The sequence below is a fragment of the Pelophylax lessonae genome (assembly GCF_965119305.1).
Source record: "Pelophylax lessonae genome assembly, chromosome: 1".
Taxonomy (NCBI): Eukaryota; Metazoa; Chordata; class Amphibia; order Anura; family Ranidae; genus Pelophylax; species Pelophylax lessonae.
Window position 1 is genome coordinate 817,693,084 of NC_138768.1, and position 22,494 is coordinate 817,715,577.

Here is a 22,494-nt window from a genome sequence, read left to right on the forward strand (position 1 = left end):
CTGGATCGCCAGGATAAGGTAAGAGAAGCTCCGCTGCGCTGTCTGCACGCTCTGCCCATTGACCCCGAGCGTGACTCGGGGATACTGCTAATAGCAGAAAATTCCTACCCCGAGTCACGCTCGGGGATACCGCTAAGGCGGTTAAAAGAGTGTCCTCCAGTTTAGAAACCTCAGGCTTGGCCCTGGGCTTGGGAGGTGGCTGTTTACGCCTCTTAAAGCATCGAATGGCTGGGTGAACTCCTGCGCAAAGCAAGCACTCGTGCATAAATCTGCATACTGTGTACCACATACAGTGGATCTCATTAACCACTTGCCTACAGTGCACTTTCACCCCCTTCCTGCCCAGACCGATTTTCAGCTTTCAGCGCTCTCACACTTTGACTGAGAATTACTCAGTCATGCAACACTGTACCTATACAAAAATTGTGTCCTTTTTTTCACACAAATAGAGCTTTCTTTTGATGGTATTTGATCAATACTGGGTTTTTTATTTTTTGTGCTATAAATAAAAAAAGACTGAAAATATTGTGAAAAAACGCATTTTTCTTTGTTTCTGTCATAAAATTTTGCAAATTAGTAATTTTTCTTCACAAATTTTGGCCAAAATTTATACTGCTACTTATCTTTGGTAAAAATAACCCAAATAAGTGTATATTATTTGGTCTTTGTGAAAGTTATAGAGTCCACAAGCTATGGTGCGAATCATTGAAAATTGATCACACTTGATCACACCTGATGTACTGAAGGCCTATCTCATTTCTTGAGACACTAAAAAGTCAGGAAAGTACAAATACCCCCCAAATGACCCCTTTTTGGAAAGTAGACATTCCAAGGTATTTAATAAGGGGCATGGTGAGTTTTTTGAAGTTGTAATTTTTTCCCACAATGCTTTGCAAAATGAAGATTATTATTTTTTTTTTTTTTTACAAATTGCCGTATTAACAGGTTATTTCTCTCACACAGCACATGTATACTTGCAACTACACCCCAAAACACATTCTACTACTCCTCCTGAGTATGGCGATACCACATGTGTGAGACTTTTTCACAGCCTGGCCACATACAGAGGCCTAACATCCAAGTAGCCCCGTCCGGCATTCTAGGAGCACAAATTACACATATAATTTCCTGACAACCTATCGCACTTTTGAAGGCCCTGGAGCACCAGGACAATGGAAACCCCCATAAAAATGACCCCATTTTAGAAAGCAAACAGCCCAACGTATAATTTTTGAGGCATAATGAGTCTTTTGAATATGTCATTTTTTTCCACAAGTTTTTGGAAAATGTGGAAAGAAAATGAAAACACATTTTTTTTACACAAAGCTGTCCATTTATGCAATATTTCTAACACATAGCATGTACATAGCAAAAATTGCACCCCAAAATACATTCTGCTATTCCTCCTGAGTATGGCGATACCACATGTGTAACACTTTTTCACAGCCTGGCCACATACATAGGCCTAACATCCAAGTAGCGCTTTACACAAAGTTGTCCATTTATCTGGGCCTATTTTTGACACTTTGTGTTTACAAGCTAAAATCATTTTTTTTTGCTCGAAAACTACTTGGAACCCCCAAACATTATATATTTTTTTTTAGCAGAGACCCTAGAGAATAAAATGGAGATCGTTGCAATATTTTTTATCACACCATATTTGCGCAGCAGTCTTCCAAATGGGTTTTTTTTGAAAAAAAATTCACTTTTTTGAACTAAAACATAAGAAAACAGTAAATTTAGCACAATTTTTTTCCATAATGTGAAAGATAATGTTATGCCGAGTAATTAGATACCCAACATGTCATGCTTCAAAATTGCGCATGCTCACAGAATGGCGCCAAACATTGGTACTTAAAAATCCCCATAGGCAACATTTTAAAAATTTCTGCAGGTTACTAGCTTAGAGTTACAGAGGAGGTCTAGGGCTCAAATTATTACTCTCGCTCTAACGATCGCGGCGATACCTCACATGTATGGTTTGAACACCGTTTACATATGTGGGCGGGACTTGCGTATGCGTTTGCTTCTGCGCGCGAGCTAACGGAGACAGGGCGCTTTCATTTTTTTTTTTTTTTTCCTATTTATTTTATTTATTATTTTTTTATTTTTACACAGTTTAAAAAAAAAATGTTTTGATCATTTTTATTCCTATTACAAGGAATGTAAACATCCCTTGTAATAGAAATAGGCATGACAGGTCCTCTTTATTGTGAGATCTGGGGTCAAAAAGACCTCACACCTCACAACTACACTAAAAAAGAAAAAAAAAAAAAAAATTGTTGAAAGAGGAAAAAAAAAAAAGCAAAAAAAAAAAGCGGCCCTTTAAACCGGTTGCTAGGCAACGTCTTTTGACATAGCTCCGGTCCTCCAAGACCATAGAGTTGAGTGAGGGCCATCTTGCCCTCACTTGACTTCCTGTCTCTGAGGATCCGGGACCGGATAGTTTTCCCCGCTGCCGGCGGGTCCGGTAAGCTGGGAAAACGTCTGGGACGCGGCAGGAGGGGGGGGGGGCACCTCTTCCCCTGCACCGTAAGGGTAATTCCGCTGTGAATCCGCCACTGGGACCACCCTTATCTGAAAGCCGACCGCCCGCCGTTTCAAAAAATACCGGGGTTATGGGGGCTTTCTGCTGCCATAACTCCAGTATTTAGCTTTTAATGGCCGACGCATATAGTCGTTAGGCGGTCAGTAAGTGATTGCATGTATATGGCCAACCGGTGACGATGACTGATGGGGTGACAGGTGACAATGACTGATGGGGTGACAGGTGACAATGACTGATGGGGTGACAGGTGACGATGACTGATGGGGTGACAGGTGACGATGACTGATGGGGTGACAGGTGACGATGACTGATGGGGTGACAGGTGATGATGATTGATGAGGTGACAGGTGACGATGATTGATGAGGTGACAGGTGACGATGATTGATGAGGTGACAAGTGACGATGATTGATGGGGTGACAGATGACAATCACTGACGGGGTGACATGTGACGATGATTGATGGGGTGACAAGTGACGATCACTGATGGGGTGTCAAGTGACGATGATTGATAGGGTGACAGATGACGGTGACTGATGGGGTGACAGGTGACGATGACTGATGGGGTGACAGGTGACGGTGATTGATGGGGTGACAGGTGACGGGCGATGGTCACTGATGGGTGACAGGTGACGGTGCACGGCGGTACTGATGGCAGTCTCTGGTGACCGGTGAACTTTAGGCTACATTCACATGTGAGCATAGCGATCATGGGCAGAATCACTGCGATTCTGCCCGTGATCCAGAAATCATTGCAAATGGCGGGACGCCTGTGCTTTGCCTGTGATTTGCAATAGCACCCCAAACGCTGTGCGATGTTGCAGCGATTTCCGCCTGCCGAATCGAGGTAACATCACGCAAACAACGCATGACGCCCCAAAGAAACTCTTGTACCTTTTTTGGGCGTCATGCGATGTTTGCGCGATGTTACCGTGATTCGGCAGGCGGAAATGGCGGCAACATCGCACAGCGTTTGGGGTGCTATTGCAAATCACGGGCAGCGCACAGGCGTCCCGCCATTTGCAATGATTTCCGGATCGCGGGCAGAATCGCGGTGATTCTGCCTGCGATCGCTACTCTCACATGTGAACGTTATGGGTGTCAATTTCTGGGCACTGATGAGGTGACTGTTGGGTGACAGGGGACATTGGGGGGGGCTGAGGACTGTGTGGGGACCTTTATTTCTGTGCTTTTTACTTTTTACAGGGGTACAGAGCAGTAACTCAATGTTTCTAGCTCTTCTCCCCTCACACTGGAAACTGTATGAGGAGAGAAGAGCTAGTAACACTGAGTTACTGCTCTTTGTTTACATTTTGTGATCGGCTGTGAATGGATTCACAGCCGATCACATAGTAAACAGTCACTGTCAGTGACTGTTTACTACCGCCGGTGACAGCTGTGTTCCTACGGAACACAGTGCCACCGACATGACCGCGCTGCGCGCTCCCGATCGCGCATGCGCGGTCATCTCCTGGGCGCCTCCATTGTGATCGGCTGTGTCATTGGAACACAGCCGATCACGTGGGAAACAGCCATGCCTATTGGCTGTTTCCCCCCTGCCGGTGACCGGCTGTGTCCCGGGGACACGCCGACACCGGCAGTGCACGGCGGCGCGCCCGCGATCGCGCGCCTGCCCTGCTTGAATGGGCGGACGTCATATGATGGCCGCCCAGGATAATAGCCGCACCGTCCCGCCGTCATATGACGGCGGGCGGGCGGTAAGTGGTTAAACAGCCAGCAGACGCCTTTTTTGGGGGCAGCCGGCGCTCTTGGAGACTAAAAAGGATGATGGCCTTTGGGGGCACAACCACAGGCTTCCGTCCTGACAATCAAAATGGAACTCCTTTCCTGCTATTTTTTGGTGAAACCGAGTGCCATAGTGAAACCAGCACTGACCCCCATAGACCTTGTAGGCATCCCAGATAAGATCCAGGTAACAAAAGAGGGACAGCTCTAAATCAGGAAATCTCTCGCAAAGCACCCCAGCATCAGCACAGAAACCTTGCAGCCAGTTCCCGAACGTCCGAGGAAGCTGCTTAGGTTTGTTGTTCACAGTCACGTCGACCCTCCGCCATGTGTCCATCGTCTTCCTGTAGGGAGGGACCAGCGCGAGCAAGTCAACAAATTTGCGACACCATTTTCTATCTTGACATCTGCGGGCAGAGGCATGCCAGTCGGCGAAACCACCTACAGACTGACAAAACATATTTGACAACGTCAAAAATATGTGCTTCTAGCGGGCCCGATACAGCAGCATCACAGGACCTACCCCAAACCAAGTCACAATCATACTCACTGATTTAAGGAGGCGGAGTCGAATACGGATGATCATCATGAGATCTGGGAGGCCTGGTCGCAGCAATATTGTCCACGGGAGGGGCAGGCAGATGCCTGTGAGATCCAGCTTCTGAAGGGACAGCGATGCACGGTGATGTAGGAGGGCGGTTCACGGAGAGATCCAGAGTTGGAGATCCAGCCACCAGCATGGATGAGCCCAAGTGGCAATAAGCAGAAGCTGCGCAGGAGCAGGTGCATCCCACGTCTCTTGCAGGAGGGACCCCAGGTGCAGCAAAGCCATCTGAGAAAGCTTGGCATGGCCCCAGCCAAGCATGGAAACCTCCCACCCAGCCGGCCGCTGGGAGAGGAGGAGGAGCAGCTGGCAAAGTCAGGTCTGCAGGGGGGCATGTAACACTTGAATCTTCTGCTCAGCAGGAGGCTGGGAGATGTGGAGGAGCTGCTGGTAGAGACCGCTCTGTAGCAGAAATCATATTCACATTTCCCGCCCTTCTGGGCACTGGGTGGCATTAAGAAGCATCTGATTGGGTCTGGTCAGCAGGAGGGAAATGTAAGTCTCTCTTGAGGTCAGGCAGAGCGAGGATCAGAGCAGAGCAAGGAGCAAGGAGGCACTGCAGAGATGGCTTCCATCCTACCGGGTGCAGGGAGCCAAATGTAACGCAGCTGCCTCCGGTACCCTAGTGCTTGCTGGTGAAGCAGCCATAGCCGCAGCCCTCATCCAGGAGGACCCAGAAGGGCAGACCTCTGCGGGGCCCTTGGGAACGAGAGGAGCAGGTACGGGCCGGGCAGGAAGATGCATCCACAGGTGGAGGAACCCACCGAGAAGAACCCTGGCGGTGGTGAGCAGAAGACCGGGGAGCCGCGGGGGCTCCAGGTGTCAGTTGAGGGGTCCCTTTTCTGTAACTTGCCCAAGAAGGACTAGGGCTCAGTTGGGACGGTGGTAGAGAACGCCTCCTGGTCCTTGAGGCCAAAGGGCTGACATCAGGGATCAGGTGATGGGGCAGACGGAGGTAAAACCAGATCAGGGGAGAGGAAGGGAAAGAGCCAGGTAGTCTGACCTATGTCCAATAGCTCCTGGACCCTGGATAGTAGAAGATCAGCTTCCAATATGAAGGGAATTCCTCTCCAAGGTTTTCAGCAGCTCTTCCAGCCACTTTTGTTTCTAAAGGCTCCGAATTCCCTGGGGCAGAACTTTTATGAGCCCAGGCCCAGCCCCACCCACCTTATCCAATCCTCTGCAACCATTTTATCACTCCTTCCTCCACCCAGGTCTATGCCATTCTCCATCAGTCAAGGCCCTCTTTCCCTAAAGGTATTAAGAGGCCTTCATTCTTAACTAGAATACAAGGCCCACAGTACATCTTGGGTATTGTGCTCTCCTTAGACTCAGAAACTGATTGGAAGGAACAACAAGGTTCTGTACAATCCCTCACAAGCTGTACACTCACTACTTTACATTGTAGCAAAGTGCCATTTCTTCAGGGTTGTCACAAGAAAAGATATAAATAAATATTTACAAAAATGTGAGGGATGTACTCACTTTTGTGAGATGCTGTATATTCAATAAGGGACACATCCACTAACTTATAATGATTTCATTGAAATTAAAACATAAAGCACATGTTAATAGAAAAAAAAATTAAATGATTCTAAATCGCTAAGTGAATAGACAAATATTTGAAGACATTCTGACATCTCATTCTAAAATTTATAGATCGAATTTCCATTTCCATTTATTTCATGAATGCATGCTTGAAACTTGCTATACTGAAAGAATATTTCTTAAAGAATATGTAAATCAAACTTTTCATGTGGCTGCTGTATCATGTACTTGTATGAAAAAGTCTCCTGTTCTCTTTGTATTGCTTCATTTCTGTAAAATCCCTGGCGTTCCTGCCAGTCCCTCCGTTTTCCAAATAAAAATTGACCACACTAAGCAGAACACATCGTGGACAGTTCTCTAGCTATGCTGGTAACTCAGCCTACTCTCCTCTAATGATCAGACTTGTCCTGACACCACCCCCAATTGCACAGCCATTCACTGGGAAGCTCAGTGTGCTGCTGTTTCTCTTCCCTCAGCTCTCTAAGATCCCTATGTTGCTGAGAACAGAGAGAATGTGATCACTTATAAAAAAAGGGGGAAAGGGTATGTATAATTTTTTTTATTATCTATACACAAATGTTTTGCCTTTTATTTTTTTGTAAACTGAATGGGTTGTTTTACATGGTGAGGGTTTACATACACTTTAAATATACTGTTTTTGCCCCCCCCCCCCACCGCCCCCATACATGGTCTGGTTACCCTCTCATGGGTACATATATTTGTACTGGTCTAGAAGTCGACATCTCACATTGACTTGTAAAGAGGTAAACTGTATCTTTTGAAGATGGAAAAAAGATAACACTATGCAACTGTATCTCCCCGCGCCTCGGAAAAGGTTTTAAATAGATGAAAGTGAAAATATAAAATTATATATAAAATTGTGTGTATGGTTTGTGAGATATAAATATAAAAATATAAATTATATATTGTGTGGCAGCAGCTGTAGATTAAAAATAGATGACAGAAAAATAGCCTAGGCTATATACAGCGCTTGAAAAAAGAAAATCAGGTGCGCTAAATTCACATATGTCACACATCAAGACTTGGGTGTGACACTATAATGAGTGACCAACCAACCTCTGCAGTGTGTACCACTGGTACACACTGCAGAGGTTGGTTGGTCACTCATTATAGTGTCACACCCAAGTCTTGATGTGTGACATATGTGAATTTAGCGCACCTGATTTTCTTTTTTCATTTCATATCACCTATTGGCTCTAAGGTTGCTGCTTTTTTCACCTACTTTATCCAGCGCACTTTTTCCTTTATACATATATACAGCGCTTGCCGAAAAAGAAAACAATTAACTTAATGTATGTGAACAATATTGAAAACTTATCTTTACAGTATAAGTGAAAATACAAATCAATTAAGCATATGAAGATTAATGAAAAGTTCCAAGAAATTGATAAATAGATAAATAAGTATTTTCCGGTGCTAATCAATATATGTGAATAAAATAAATGTAAAATTCAATAAATAAAGTCTTTTCAGGCGGTGATCAGGTGCAAAGTGCTTCGTTCTCAATAAATAAAAGTTTGTGACTTTCGTGACTTGGATTCCTCTTTTCCTGTGGCTTGTGGTAGAAATAAATGACTTACCAGAATTATTGGGTCCTATGTGCTGTATAGCACTAGGACCTACAGCACTTGGAGGCCGTTCAGGCCGGATTAGGGTTCCCATTTTTGGATGGTCCTGGTGGGATACAGGTTAGGTTCCTCCTTACCCGATCCTCAGGATATGGGGTTAAAAGAAAGGCTCCAGATAGTGCATTATCGTTTTAAAAGTTTATTCATCAAATATTCATTAAAATCGAAGCGAAGAAAGACTCAAACTCCAAGTTTGCAGGCAAAGAAACCGCTTACAAACACCTCCTAGGAGAGTGGCGAGCGGAGTGTTCCGGCTTGCGTTCCACGTGGTACGTAGCGTGCTGACGTGCATTCCACAACCTTGACGCGTTTCGTCACTTCCTGTGACGTTTTCAAAAGGTGATAACGCTGTATATAGCCTAAGCTATTTTTCTGTAAACTGTATCTTTTATTGTACATTAAGTTTGCAAATGCTTACCTTTGTATAATTGATGTTGGTATATTTATAGATATTGCTGTCTAAATTGTATGGCCCTGATGGAAAGTTTACATTTACATCACATACTCCTGGAGAGCATACCATCTGCATGCAGTCGAATTCTACAAACCTTATCGCCTTTGCTTCAAACAGATTGGTACGTATCTTCTCAGTGTCCAGAACATACAATGCATTGTATGTGTTAAGTATTGATGGCAATCATTTTAAGTTATTAAGGTTTTCTATCTTTTTTTATTTTTTTTTTATTTAAGGTTTCATTTACACTTGTACGACTCCAAAGTCGTGCGACCTTGGAGTACAACTTTGAGGAAACTATGGATGGGTGCCACTTGGATGTGACTTGTTGTCCCTCTGCAAAGTCAGACCCACTGTTGCACCACTGTTGCGTGTGAAACATTCAGGTATGACTTTCATGGAACTTTTGACCATTAAAATTGAAGTCTATGGCCCTCAAGTTGCATGAAAGTCGGACCAAAGTAGTGCATTAACTACTCTGAAGTCACTACGACTTTAAGCGGTACATACTGTATTTGAATGGTTATCATTGGAAAACATGGGGTATGACTTGTTGTCCAAAGTCGCATGACAAGTCGCACAACTGGGAATGGGTTGTTTGGGTGGCAAAGAAAATGCATACACTGCACTAACATAAACTCTTCACAGCAACGTGTCTGTGGCTCAGTCAGGGTAATGTGTGGCCAGGCCAAAACAAATTTGCGGTGCGTGGCACCATGCTCCTACGCTCAGAAACAGGGTTACCAGACCACTCCTATCACGGAACCCTTACTTGGCATCCCCAATGGCTAAGGCCTTGCTGCCCTCTAGGACCGGGGTGGTCAACAAAGTACTGCAAACAAAAAACAAAGAAGGGGCTCACCGGCCTAGCGCATTATCCTCAGTAAGGCTTTGTTAATACAAAGTAAAAATGACTAATCACAAACAGAAGTAGTAAACCATCTTATCCAATTTAAACGTCGGAGTCCATTGTTGCAATGTCCACTGTCTTTGATAGAATGATGGCTGTGTGACCAGTGCCGGATTGTCAAATAGACAGGATAGGCACCGGCCTATGGGCCCCACGCCATTTAAAGAGGTTGTAAATCCTGGGACAAAAAAAACAAAAATACAAAAACCCTGTAAGACAAAGGCATAATGAGCTAGTATGCATCGCATACTAGCTCATTATGAAATACTTACCTTAGAATGAAGCCCTTCCAGCAGTTACCATTCACCACTGAGACGGCTGTCATCTTCCCCGGTGTATCTTCTGGGTTCGCAGGCTCCGGCGCTGTGAGTGGCTGGAGCCACGGTGACATCACTCCCGCGCATGCGCGTGGGAGCTGCCTGTTTGCAGCACGGGCTCTGAAGGTCTGGCATGGTAAGCTGGACCTTCAGAGTGCATGCAGTTAATGACGTCATCTGTGTGAGTTTAGGAGATATTTACAGTACCTACAGGTAAGTCTTATTATAGGCTCACCTGTAGGTACAAGTGGTGTAACAAACTTTATAACCACTTTAAGGACCCTGCAACAGCAGTTTAAAATAATATTGATTTGAACTTGAAAGAAAACTACAATAAAGCTTTCTTAAATTGTTTACAAAGGATAGAAAAAAAAAAATAATCAACTCAAAGAAACAAAAACATTACATTAACCACTTGACCTTGGGAGGATTTACTCCCTTTGATGACCAGGCCGTTTTTTGCGATACGGCACTGCGTTATTTTACCTGGCAACTGCGCCATCGTGCGATACTGTACCCAAATAAGATTGATGTTGTTTTTTTTCACTCCATATATAGAGCTTTCTTTTGGTGGTATTTAATCACCTCTGTGCGATATTGCGGCAAACATGCTGACACTAATTGACACATTTGACGTTCACTTTTTGGGGACAAGTGATACTAATACATATTTACATAGTTACATAGTTAGTCAGGTTGAAAAAAGACCATCTGGCTCAACCAATAAAAAAAAAAATAAAAAAAAAACAGTAAAGAAAACCCAACCATACAATCCCATATACACAATCCTATACCAGCAGTTAATACATAGGAAGGCAAAAACCCCCAGCAAATCATGATCCAATTTGCTACAGCAGGGGAAAAAAATTCCTTCCTAATTCCCCGAGAGGCAATCTGACTTTCCCTAGATCAACTTTACCTATAAATGTTAGTACCCATTTATATTATGTACACCTAGGAAAGAATCCAGACCTTTTTTAAAGCAATCTAGTGAGCTGGCCAGAACCACCTCTGGAGGGAGTCTATTCCACATTTTCACAGCTCTTATGGTGAAGAATCCTTTCCGTATTTGGAGACAAAATCTGTTTTCCCCCAGATGTAAAGAGTGCCCCCCTGTCCACTGTGATGACCTTAAAGTGAACAACTCAACACCGGGTTCACTATATGGACCCCTTATGTATTTATACATGGTGATCATATCCCCCCTTAATCTCCTCTTCTCAAGAGAGAATCAATTCAGCTCCTCTATTCTTTCCTCATAGCTGAGCTCCTCCATGCCTCTTATCAGTTTGGTTGCCCTTCTCTGCACTTTCTCCAGTTCCCCCATATCCTTTTTAAGAACTGGTTCCCAAAACTGAACTGCATATTCCAGATGAGGTCTTACTAATGATTTGTACAGGGGCAAAATTATATCTCTCTCTCTCTGGATTCCATGCCGCTGTTAATACAAGAAAGGTCTTTGCTTGCTTTGGAAACAGCAGCTTGGCATTGCATGTAATTATTATTATTATTATTAATATAGTTATCAGTGCTAAAAAAATTACACTGTCACTATACTAATGACACTGGCTGGGAAGGGGTAAACATCTAGGGTGATCAAAGGCTTAAATATGTGCCTAGCCAGTGTTTATGTGTACTGTGTGTGGTGCTTTTACTAGGGGAAGTAATTGATTGAATTCCCTGCTTTGTGAGGAAACTTCCCTGCTGAAAGGACAGAGCTCTGCCTTGTTTACATAGGCAGAGCCCTGTTCTGTGTGTGTTTCAGACGATCGGCAGGTGCCGGCGGTCATTTATTGCCGGCACCCACTGATCATTATCTGCTATGTAAAATCACAATAGTGCTGGGTCGCCAGCAGCGTGTGTGCGTGCCCCCTACCTGGAAGTGCCAGATCACATACTAGGTACGAGATCTGGCGCAGCAGATCCGCCTTGCCGCCGTATATCTATGTAGGTACTTCATTTTGATGGCAGGCGTCCCGTGATTCTATTGGTGCATTTTTTTTGGGGCAACAATTGCGGCAAAATCGCACCGCGTTTGGGGTGCCATTGGAAGTGATGGGAATTGCACGGGAGACCTGTAATTTGCCGTGATTCGGGATTGATTCTGCCCACGATCCGGGACGCCACGATGTGAACAGAGCCTAAGGCCCGTTCACACCTGAGTGTTTTTCAGCTTGTAAAACTCTCAGCTCTGGAGCTCCAAAATGCCCAGCAAGCAAAATTCCATTAATTTCAATGGCCCCTGTTCACATCTGAGCATTCTGTTGCCTGAAGCAAAATGTCCGAAGCTCAAAAAAGTACATGAGCTTCTTTTTGGCAGATTACAGGCATTTTTGCCTCATGAACTTCAATAGAAATGCCCGACTTGAGCAGAAAAATGCTCGTAAAACACTTAAATACCAGCTCTCCAGTCCTAATTTCCTCTTCCTCTCCTCCCCCCCCAGCACTTGCTACTTGTAGCACTGCCCCCTTGAGGACTGCTGGATAACACACTCTCGGGTTCCCCTGGGTTACGGTTAGCAATACTGGCATTCACAGATTAACACTTTACTTCTTGGCTCAGTCAATGATCAGTCCAGGGGTATGTTGTTGTTTTTGGTGTTTTCTTTTAATTAGGGATGGGAGAAGGGCAGAGTGGGATACTCCAAATTGAACTATTCACAATAGGTGAGGACTTCTGTCTGAAGATGCAGCCCGGCTGCAGATTCACATTGCCACTAGATGAATTTAGGTTAAGTCCCTGTACAGACGACTTAGTTGGGTAGATTATCTTCGGGGTATCTGCCTAGTACCCCCTTTCACTCCACAGACTGACACCCATCCTCTGACTATCCTTCACCGGGGTGGCCCCCTTCAGGTCAGGCCCCTAGACATGATCCCCTGTACTCACGATACTGTTTTTCGAGGGTCTCCAGTGTCTCCCCCTTAGTCAGCTCTCCTGGACCTCTGGGTTCAGTTCCTTTCCTCTGGTCCCCAGTCCGACCGCCTGTGACCACGTGCTACTGCAACAGAGGAGGAGGCAGCGGCCACCCTCCCTCCAGGACTCTGCTCACCAGCCAAAGACCCCACAGCACATGTGCTCCTGGCATCCCATAATGCACAGAGACAGCCAACCTCTACCAATCACTGGGACTGTATCAAGGCTTGTGTACTCATTGGTCAGGTTTCCTCCCACTGTCCAACATGCCTCCCTATTGGACCAGTGTGGAAACACTATCTAGATCCAATGAATCACACACTGAGCACACTGAGCAGACCTAACTCACAGATCCTGCTTTCTAATAGGAAGAAAGCAATATAGATTTCCCTGCTGCTCCTCTGATAGGCAGAGAGAGCCAAAATCTATACTCTCTCACTAGCACCTACCTTTAAAAAAGCTTAGAAAAAAAAACGCCAGTAAATCCATACACTCAGGAGTGAACGGTTAGTGTCACTTCAAACATACAAAGAGCAGTATGCTCAGGTTTAACTGAACTGTATACTATTTAGGGCTGCTTTTAGAAATCACGGGCCCCCATACAGCCTACCTGACAGCCCCCCCCCTCCCCCTCCAAAAATATCATATTACATTTTTGCTAAAATGCCATGGCTGCGATGCTATACTTTGCAACTATGGCAGAAGTCATGAGTTCACCCATCAAAACCCATCCATTTGAATAGCACTGCTCTGCAAGCGCCACTTGTTTTGCACGTGGGTTGCAGTGTGCTAGTGTGGGGTTAGAGCAGTAAATAGCAATAAGCCTCCTCACCGCCTGTCAAATTCTCTCTGAAGAGTGATCAAAATGCTGACTGTTTATCAGAGAGCAAAGCACACTTGAACAAGTCCTTAATTTATTTTTTTATTTATTCATTTATTTTTGACATTTTTAACTGCCCTGTTGGGGGAGGCTTTAGTGAAATATCAGGGGTCTAAACAGAACCCCGATGTCTCCAATTTGAGACAGAGAAAGGTACTGAGGACACAGATTCTCCAGTCCCTCTCTCTGCAGTCTCAGCTGCACTGGACAGTGAATGAATGAGGTAATTTCCAGTTCCCAAACCAATCACGTCACTTCCGCCCTCCGCGGGAACGCACGCCGAGCTGCGGCGAACCCGGGAGAGCCTCATTAATGTTCCATGCCCATTTTTACCTGGAATCTTGTAAGTGAATTTGTGATATTGTGCAAATAAACATTTTTTTTTTACAGTATTTCACTATGAATACCATTTTGTTTTATTGAGCCTGGTGGATATCCTACCTGCCAAGAGGCCTGGTATTCCCAACACCAGATAGAAGCGTGTTTGAACCCCAGGCTGAAAAGCTGAGGGTCCATTTTCTCTGGTGAGTGGGGATACGAGAGGGGAGTGCGGCACACTGCACTGCATGTTTATATGAGGCACTTCAGCACTTTTGTATGGAATTTGGAGCACTGAGCGCTTTATATGAGATTTCTGGAAAAACTTTGATTTTGTTTATGTTTCTGTTTGCACTGTTTTAGAAATGCATTTTGATCTGCAAGCGCTATAATATTGAGATTTTAATTTGTGAAGTGAATGAATGTGGAGTGCTTTGAAGCTTCCTGTTCATTCCCAAACTGAAGCATAGTAAACACAGTTTCCTATGCTTTAGTGATGAATGAACACAGTGAGTGATCAGTGACGATCGCTCACTGTGTTCTTTTAGGGAAGAAAGGGACATATATAAATACAACATATTTACATCCCCCTGCTAGTGTGACCACATTTCCAAACTGTCATTCAGGGACAACACCCCCCCCCCCCCCCTTCCCAAAAAAAAAGTGAGGGGGGAATGAAGTCTCGGGGTTGACAGGGAATTTGGAGGCGGGTGATTTGTTGGGCGAATGACTGGTGTTAGCTTAAATCCTCCCGACACCATGCTTGATATAGTGTCAGGATGATCAAATCACAATATTTCTATTACTACATTGTAATATATAATGAAATAGTTCAACTTTCAGTTCATAATGCAGAATCAGTGGTAACCCTGAGCTTGTCACTTGCCACCAGTTGCAGTGCCACTTGTCATCCATAGTCTGCCACCAGATACAGTGCCATTTGCCACCCATAGCCTACCACAAGATGCAGTGTCACTTGCCACCCAAAGCCTGCCATTAGATGCAGTGTGCTACTTGTCACCCGCAGCCGTGTCACTTGCCACCCATAACCTGCCACCAGATGCAGTATGCCACCTGCCGCCTGCAGCTGTGTCACTTGTCACCTGTAGCATACCAACAGATGCAGTGTCACTTGCCACCCATAGCCTGCTACCAGATGAAGTGCCACTTGCCACCTATAGCCTGCCCCCAGATGCAGTGCCACTTTCCACCCATAGCCTGCCACCAGATGCAGTGTGCCACCTGCCACCCACAGCCTTGTCACTTGCCACCCATAGCCATCCACCCGCAGCTGTGTCACTTACCACTCATAGCCTGCCACCAGATACAGTGTCACTTGCCACCCATAGCCTGCCACCAGATGCAGTGCCACTTGCCACCCATAGCCTGCCACCAGATGCAGTGTGCCACTTGCCACCCATAGCTTGCCACCCGCAGCTGTGTCACTTACCACCCATAGCTTGCCACCAGATGCAGTGTCACTTGCCACACATAGCCTGCCACTAGATGCAATGCCACTTGCCACCCATAGCCTGCCACCAGATGCAATGTGCCACTTGCCACCAGCAGCTGTGTCACTTGCCACTCATAGCCTACCACCAGATGCAGTGTCACTTGCCAGTGCCATCTGCAGCCTGCCACCAGTCTGACACACAGGAGCCCCAGGAAGGTGAATGCCCCTCCAGCCGCTGGCTGCCAGAATAACTCCTCCCACACTTGGGCGGGGGGGGGGGGGGGGGTGTCACATCTTCAGCTCTGAGGGGATCATGCTGGGACCTGCAGTCCTTCACTTTTGAGGGGGGTCACATCACCAAAAAGTGAAGGACTACATGTTCCAGTATGAACCCTGCCCTGATATTTAAAGATGTGTCCTCCCATCCCTCTGACAGTTTCATCTCATCTGTTCTCCTCTTCTGCCAGCATGCTCATCTGCCAACCGTCCTCTCTGCAGTCACGATCTTTCATCTGCATCCATGCTGCCAGAGAAGATACAGGGAGGAGATGGGTGGAGCTAAATTCTCCTCCGCTCTGAATGTCTGAATGCTGGAGCCTCGCTTTCCTCCTAGTCCTGATGTCACTGGTTACTAGACGCCAGATGGGCCACGGCTACTAACCAATTCAGGCAGTGAGCCAGAGGCCGGTGGTGAATAAAGCAAAGCAGGTCCCGGCCAGCCAGGAGTCCAGCAGAGCAGTGAGTGACAGCCTTTTTAAGGTGCATCAGATCGGCCCAGGGGGCAATTCCGGGACACTTTATTGTCCAGGAATGAAGGTGCCCAGGACCCAGGACAGACCTGCCAAAAGCGGGACTGTCCTGGGCAATTCAGGACTATGGCCCTGTTGGAGATACAACAGCTTTTAGCTTATCCGATAAACTGCAGTTCACAAATAGGACAGTAGATGTCGCTAATGCTAAGTGATATGCTATGCATTTTCTATGATGTGTATTTCCTGTACACTGCACTGTACTTGTTGGTTATCTCTTCCTGTCTGTTGTTGTTATTACAATGAGGTGACATGTTTGATTCCTGAGTTATGTTCTAATAAAGAAGCCAGTTCCTGTTTACTCCACAATGTCTGATCTGAATGGACTCCGCTGCACCCAGTGATCGCACTCTGCAACAGGTTATGGGCCCAGGATCCGGATAAAGTCTTATGACCAGGTGCTGCTCAGGCAGAACAAAGCCTTCAACGGGAGACAGTGTGACTGATGCGGAGATTGACATAAGGAAGGTTTCCAGTGACATCTCCAATAGACAAGTAAGACTGTTTATATATAAAGGAGGGAAAAATGTCTGGAAACTCAGAACTTAAACTCTCAGTGGCCAAGCTGAACAATGACAATTATCAGCTATGGAAGTTTAAAGTGGAAATGCTATTATCTAGAGATGACTTATGGGAGGTTACCACTACAGAGAGGCCACAGGACAATAATCAGGACTGGGACAAGAAAAACAGACAGGCACGGGCCACCATAAGCTTACTAGTGGAGGATGATCAGCTCATACATATACGCCATGAGGACACAGCAAAAGGCATGTGGGACATTCTAAAAAGACTGCATGAAAGATCCAGTTTAAACAGCAAGCTGTTTCTACTGCGGAAACTTTACAGAATGAGACTTAGCAGAGAACAGGACATGCAGGAGCACATAAATGCAATGCTGGAAGTGATTGCACAACTCAGATCAATCAGGGAGAATATAACAGACAGCCACGCAGCAGCCATGTTGTTATGCAGTTTGCCCGATACATATACTGCACTGATCAATGCACTGGAGACATGGCCTGAGACAGATCTGACGCTAGCATTTGTAAAAACCAGGCTCATAGATGAGTTTCAGAGAAGAAAGGAATTAGTGCATGACTCCACAGAAACCGACACCAGAACCGCTCTTAAAGCTACAGACGCAAGGTTACACAGGAAAGAGACCAGAGTGTGTTTCAGATGCCACAAACAGGGACACATAAAGAAAGACTGTACTATATGGAAAGCAGAGCAAAGAAGACAGCGTCCATCTTATGCTAAACAAAAGGTCAAAGCCATAATCAATGATCCATGGGAAGGAAACTGGAATGCCACTTTTAAAGCGACAGGCAACAATAAATGTCAAGGCTGGTGCATCGATTCGGGGGCAACCAGTCACATGACGAGTGATAGAAGTTTTTTCACAGAACTTGATCTGAACAACAAAGAAACTATTTATCTTGCAGATGGAAGCAAAATACATGCAGAAGGATATGGGCATGGAACCCTTGTATGCCCTGATGATGTGGGACACAATCTAGCCATACCAGTGAAAGATGTGCTTTATGTTCCTAATCTAGAAGGAGGACTCTTATCTGTGAAGCGTCTAACAGCCAGAGGACTCACTGTAAAATTCCAAGGTGACAAGTGTTCAATCCTAAACGGCAACCAGACAGTAGCAAGTGCCAAGCTGGATGATCATCTATATCACCTCGACACAGTGAAGGAAAAGGTGAGACTATGTACACACAAGCACAATGACTGTATACATATATGGCACAGACGTCTAGGTCACAGACACCCAGAATGTATACAGGAACTACAGAGGAGGAATCTGACAAGGGATCTAACAATATCCCCTTGTTCAGTTACTGTTAAGTGTGAATGTTGCATTAAATTCAAAGCTACAAGAGCAACACTTCCCAAAGTAAGTCAGAAGAGAGCTTCAAGACCACTTGACTTAGTTCACAGTGACGTGTGTGGTCCCCTAAACCCACCTACACCTGGAGGCAAAAGGTACATAGTGACTTTCATAGACGACTATTCAAGATACACAGTCACCTACCTAATACAACACAAGAGTGAAGTTTTCGACAAATTACAAGACTATATAATAAAGACCAGTAACAAGTTTCAGAGGAAGCCTCTCATAATTCGGAGTGACAATGGAGGTGAATTCACAGGATATAAGATACAAGAGTACTTAAAACAGAATGGAATAGAACATCAAAAGACAGTCCCATATACACCAGAACAAAATAGAGTAGCTGAAAGAAAGAACAGAACTCTGACTGAAATGATCAGATGTATGCTGACAGACTCTGGACTACCACAAAAATACTGGGGTGAAGCAGCTATGACAGCTACATATTTGCAGAACAGACTTCTTTCCAGAACACTAGAGAAAACTCCATATGAACTTTGGCACAATGAGAAGCCAAATGTAAAACACCTAAGAGTTTTTGGATACAAAGCATTTATCTATATACCTGAAGAAAAACGCACCAAACTCCAAAACAGAGCATTTGAAGGTATCTTCGTTGGATATAGTGACAATGTCAAAGGTTAAAGAATCTTAAATCCCAAAACAGACAAGGTTACCATTGGCAACAGCATAACTTTTGTTGAAGATTTCAGAGACAATGTAATGACAACAGTAGAAGCAAGAATAGAAGAGAAAACTGACATTGACCAGCCCATCTCTGTAACTTCTGAACAAACAGTTGAAGTGAGTGCAGACTCTACCAGTACTGAAGAGCAGATACAAGAAGGCTCAGACACAAAACTGAGACGTTCAACGAGAGAAAACAAAGGTAAACCACCTGTACGTCTCTCATACAAAGCAAGTACTGCCAGTATCAACGAACCTGCAACCTGGGAAGAAATTTCTCAGCTTTCAGAACAAGAAGCAAGTAAATGGATAAAGGCTACTGATGAAGAGATAAAATCCATGCATGACACTAAAACATGGACACTTACAGAACAACCACCCGGAAGGAAAGCCATAGGCTGTAAATTGACTTTTAAAGTGAAATACAATGCAGATGGCACAATTGAGCGATACAAAGCAAGACTAGTAGCCAAGGGCTATTCTCAAAAATATGGAGAGGACTATGACGAGACATTTGCACCAGTAGTCAAGCACACTACAATAAGGACTTTACTGACGATAGCCGTCATAAGGAAAATGCAAGTGAAACATTTTGATGTGAAAACCGCGTTCCTACATGGTGAGCTAACAGAAGAGATTTACATGGAACAGCCGCCAGGGTTCAAAGATGAACAAAGGCCAGACCTAGTATGCAAACTTCGCAGGAGTATATATGGTCTAAAGCAAGCAGCCAGAGCGTGGAATATAAAAATAAATGAAGTGCTTACACATCAAAACTTTCTGAGGAGTAAAGCAGACCCCTGCTTATACACAAAGAAATTGGGAGACAGATGGGTCTATATGCTTATTTATGTGGATGATATCCTGATTTGCTTTGAGCAAGAAGGGGATGAAGCAGAAATACTAGAAAAACGAAATCAGAACTTCAACACCAAAGATCTTGGCAACATAAAGAATTACCTCGGCATCCAGATCGAGAGAGAGGAAGATGGCAGCTTTCTTCTGAACCAATGACACAAAATACAAGAAATAATTGAAAAAATAATTGAAAATTGAAACATTTGGAATGGAAGACGCCAAACCAGTAAAGTCTCCTATGGAAACCAACTACCTAAAGGAGATGAATTGCCAAGATAACCCATTACCTACTAATACTCAATACAGGAAGGCAATAGGGAAATTGCTATATCTTACCACTGCTACAAGGCCGGACATTGCAGCAACTGTTGGAATCCTATGCAGAAAGGTTTCAATGCCAAGTCAAAAGGACTGGAATGCTGTAAAGCGAATCATTCGCTATCTTAAAGGGACTTCGCACTACAAGTTAAAGTTACCAGCGAGTGATGAAAGCACCTTAACAGGATATGTGGATGCTGATTGGGCAGGAGACACCAGCGACAGGAAATCTACCAGTGGATACCTATTTTTTCTGTCAGGAGGTGCCATCAGTTGGACTAGTAAAAAGCAACTCTCTGTTTCACTGTCGTCTACTGAAGCAGAATACGTTGCTGCAGCGCAGGCAAGTCAAGAAGTTATATGGCTGAGACAGCTATTAACAGATTTGGGTCTAACACAGTTGAGACCAACAGAAATCTATAAGGACAATCAAGGATGCCTTGCACTTGCGCGCATGGAAGGAGTTAATTCAAGAACCAAGCACATTGACGTGAAGTTCCACTTTCTTAGGGATCTTCAAGAGCAAGGTCTTCTTGAGTTACTTTATTGCCCAACCGAGGATATGACAGCAGATATCCTTACAAAGCCTCTGACCGCTGAAAGACACTCAAGGCTTACAAAGAAGATGGGTTTAATAGACTAAGCCTTAGCTGTTGAGAAGGGGTGTTGGAGATACAACAGCTTTTAGCTTATCGGATAAACTGCAGTTCACAAATAGGACAGTAGATGTCGCTAATGCTAAGTGATATGCTATGCATTTTCTATGATGTGTATTTCTTGTACACTGCACTGTACTTGTTGGTTATCTCTTCCTGTCTTTTGTTCTTATTACAATGAGGTGACATGTTTGATTCCTGGGTTATGTTCTAATAAAGAAGCCAGTTCCTGTTTACTCCAGAATGTCTGATCTGACTGGACTCCGCTGCACCCAGTGATCGCACTCTGCAACAGACCCCTGCCCCCTGTCTCTATCCTGAAACAATCCCCCTGTGTGCCCGCAGCAGCTGTCAGGAGAGGAGTGAAGCCAGAAGCACTGCGGGGGAGGATAGGGGGGGGGGGCACATAAGGGGCCCAACAGCAGGTAGAAGGGGGGTGCAGATCCTAGAACCGATTCCCCTGCAGCACAACCGGATGTAGAAAGAGGAGTAGAAGCCGGCAGGGCTGCAGGGGGATCCAAAACCACAAGAGTCCCAAATTGAACTGATGGGGCCAGGCCCGATGCAGGAGGGTCGGCTTTACTGCCTTATCAGCAGCCCTGTACTATAGAGAGAGATCTGAATGCAAAAAAAAGACTTTTATACAATACAGTTTGCTGTTAGGGAGAAAAAAAACTGGAAAAGATTTATTTCACTTGGCATTAATGACTTACCATTTTTATTTTTAATGCTGATAGGGGTTCATGGCTGACCAGATTTTTGTCAAATGCCATCGTACATTGTTGGAAGCCTCCAGTAAACAAAGCAGCAATTCGCTAACCATCATATGTCAGCAAACACAACATTAGGACTAAATATAACCGAGCGTCTAAATCTATGCCATCGTTCACCATACAAAACATCAAATATTTAGACAGAGATTTCACTGTAAATGAGATGGTGGAGCAAACAAATCTACTTAGACAATTTCACAGTCCATTTTCCCAAAAGCCAGTTAGTGTAAATAGTGAGAGCGGAGGCGCGAGGCTTCCTGAATGTAGAATGGAGCTAATATTGCATTGACATGCTGGAAATCAGTTCAGTGTCTGCTCCATTATTCTGCTCCAGTGAGATGTAGAAGAGAGCCGAGCCGTACTCATCACAGTTGGAGGAAATTCCATACAGATCATTGCTACCTCCTCACTCTTCTGACTGTCACTCGGGATGTCTTTATATTTTGTTAGGATTTCACAGATGAAGCGCAGTGATTCCAGACAGGATAATCGTTCAGGTTCAGGGGCCAGAAGGAACCACATCGCCCTTTAACCACTTCAGCCCCACTTCAGCCCTGGAAAGTTTAACCCCCCCCCCCTTCATGACCAGGACATTTTTTTGAGATACCGCACTGTGTTAGTTTAACTGACAATTGCGTGGCCGTGCGACTCTGTACTCAAAACAAAATTGATGTATTTTTTTCCCCCACGAATAGAGCTTTCTTTTGTTGGTATTTGATCTCCTCTGCGGTTTTTATTTTTTGCACTATGAACAAAAAAATACCAACAATTTAGAAAAAAAAAATATATATATATTTTTTCTTTTTGCTATAAAACATATCCAATAAAAATTTAAAAAAAAAAAACAATTTTACTCATCAGTTTTGGCCAATTTGTATACTGCTACATGTTTTTGGTAAAAAAAAAAAAAAATCACAATCAGCGTAAATTGATTGGTTTCCACAAAATTTATAACATCTACAAACTGTGGGATAGATTTCTGGAATTTTTATGTTTTCTTATTTTTTTTTTTTACTAGTAATGGCAGCGATCAGCATTTTTTAGTGGGACTTCGACATTGCAGCGGACAAATCTGACACTAAGTGATACTTTTTTGGGACCAGTGACACCAATTTTGGCTTCTCTGGGCCACATCGAGTGTAGA

General features: G+C 44.5%; 1 protein-coding gene across 1 annotated transcript in view; it reads left to right on the forward strand.

Annotated features, from left to right (window-relative positions):
- LOC309547671 (transmembrane emp24 domain-containing protein 11-like) overlaps positions 1 to 22,494 on the forward strand; it is a gene marked incomplete at its 5' end in the record, with an annotated part of 45,614 nt that overhangs the window by 12,375 nt on the left and 10,745 nt on the right. Inside the window, one exon of the mRNA XM_082247572.1 lies at positions 8,544 to 8,669. Coding sequence (XP_082103698.1) covers positions 8,544 to 8,669 — 126 coding nt within the window. The remainder of the gene's footprint in view (positions 1 to 8,543; positions 8,670 to 22,494) is intronic.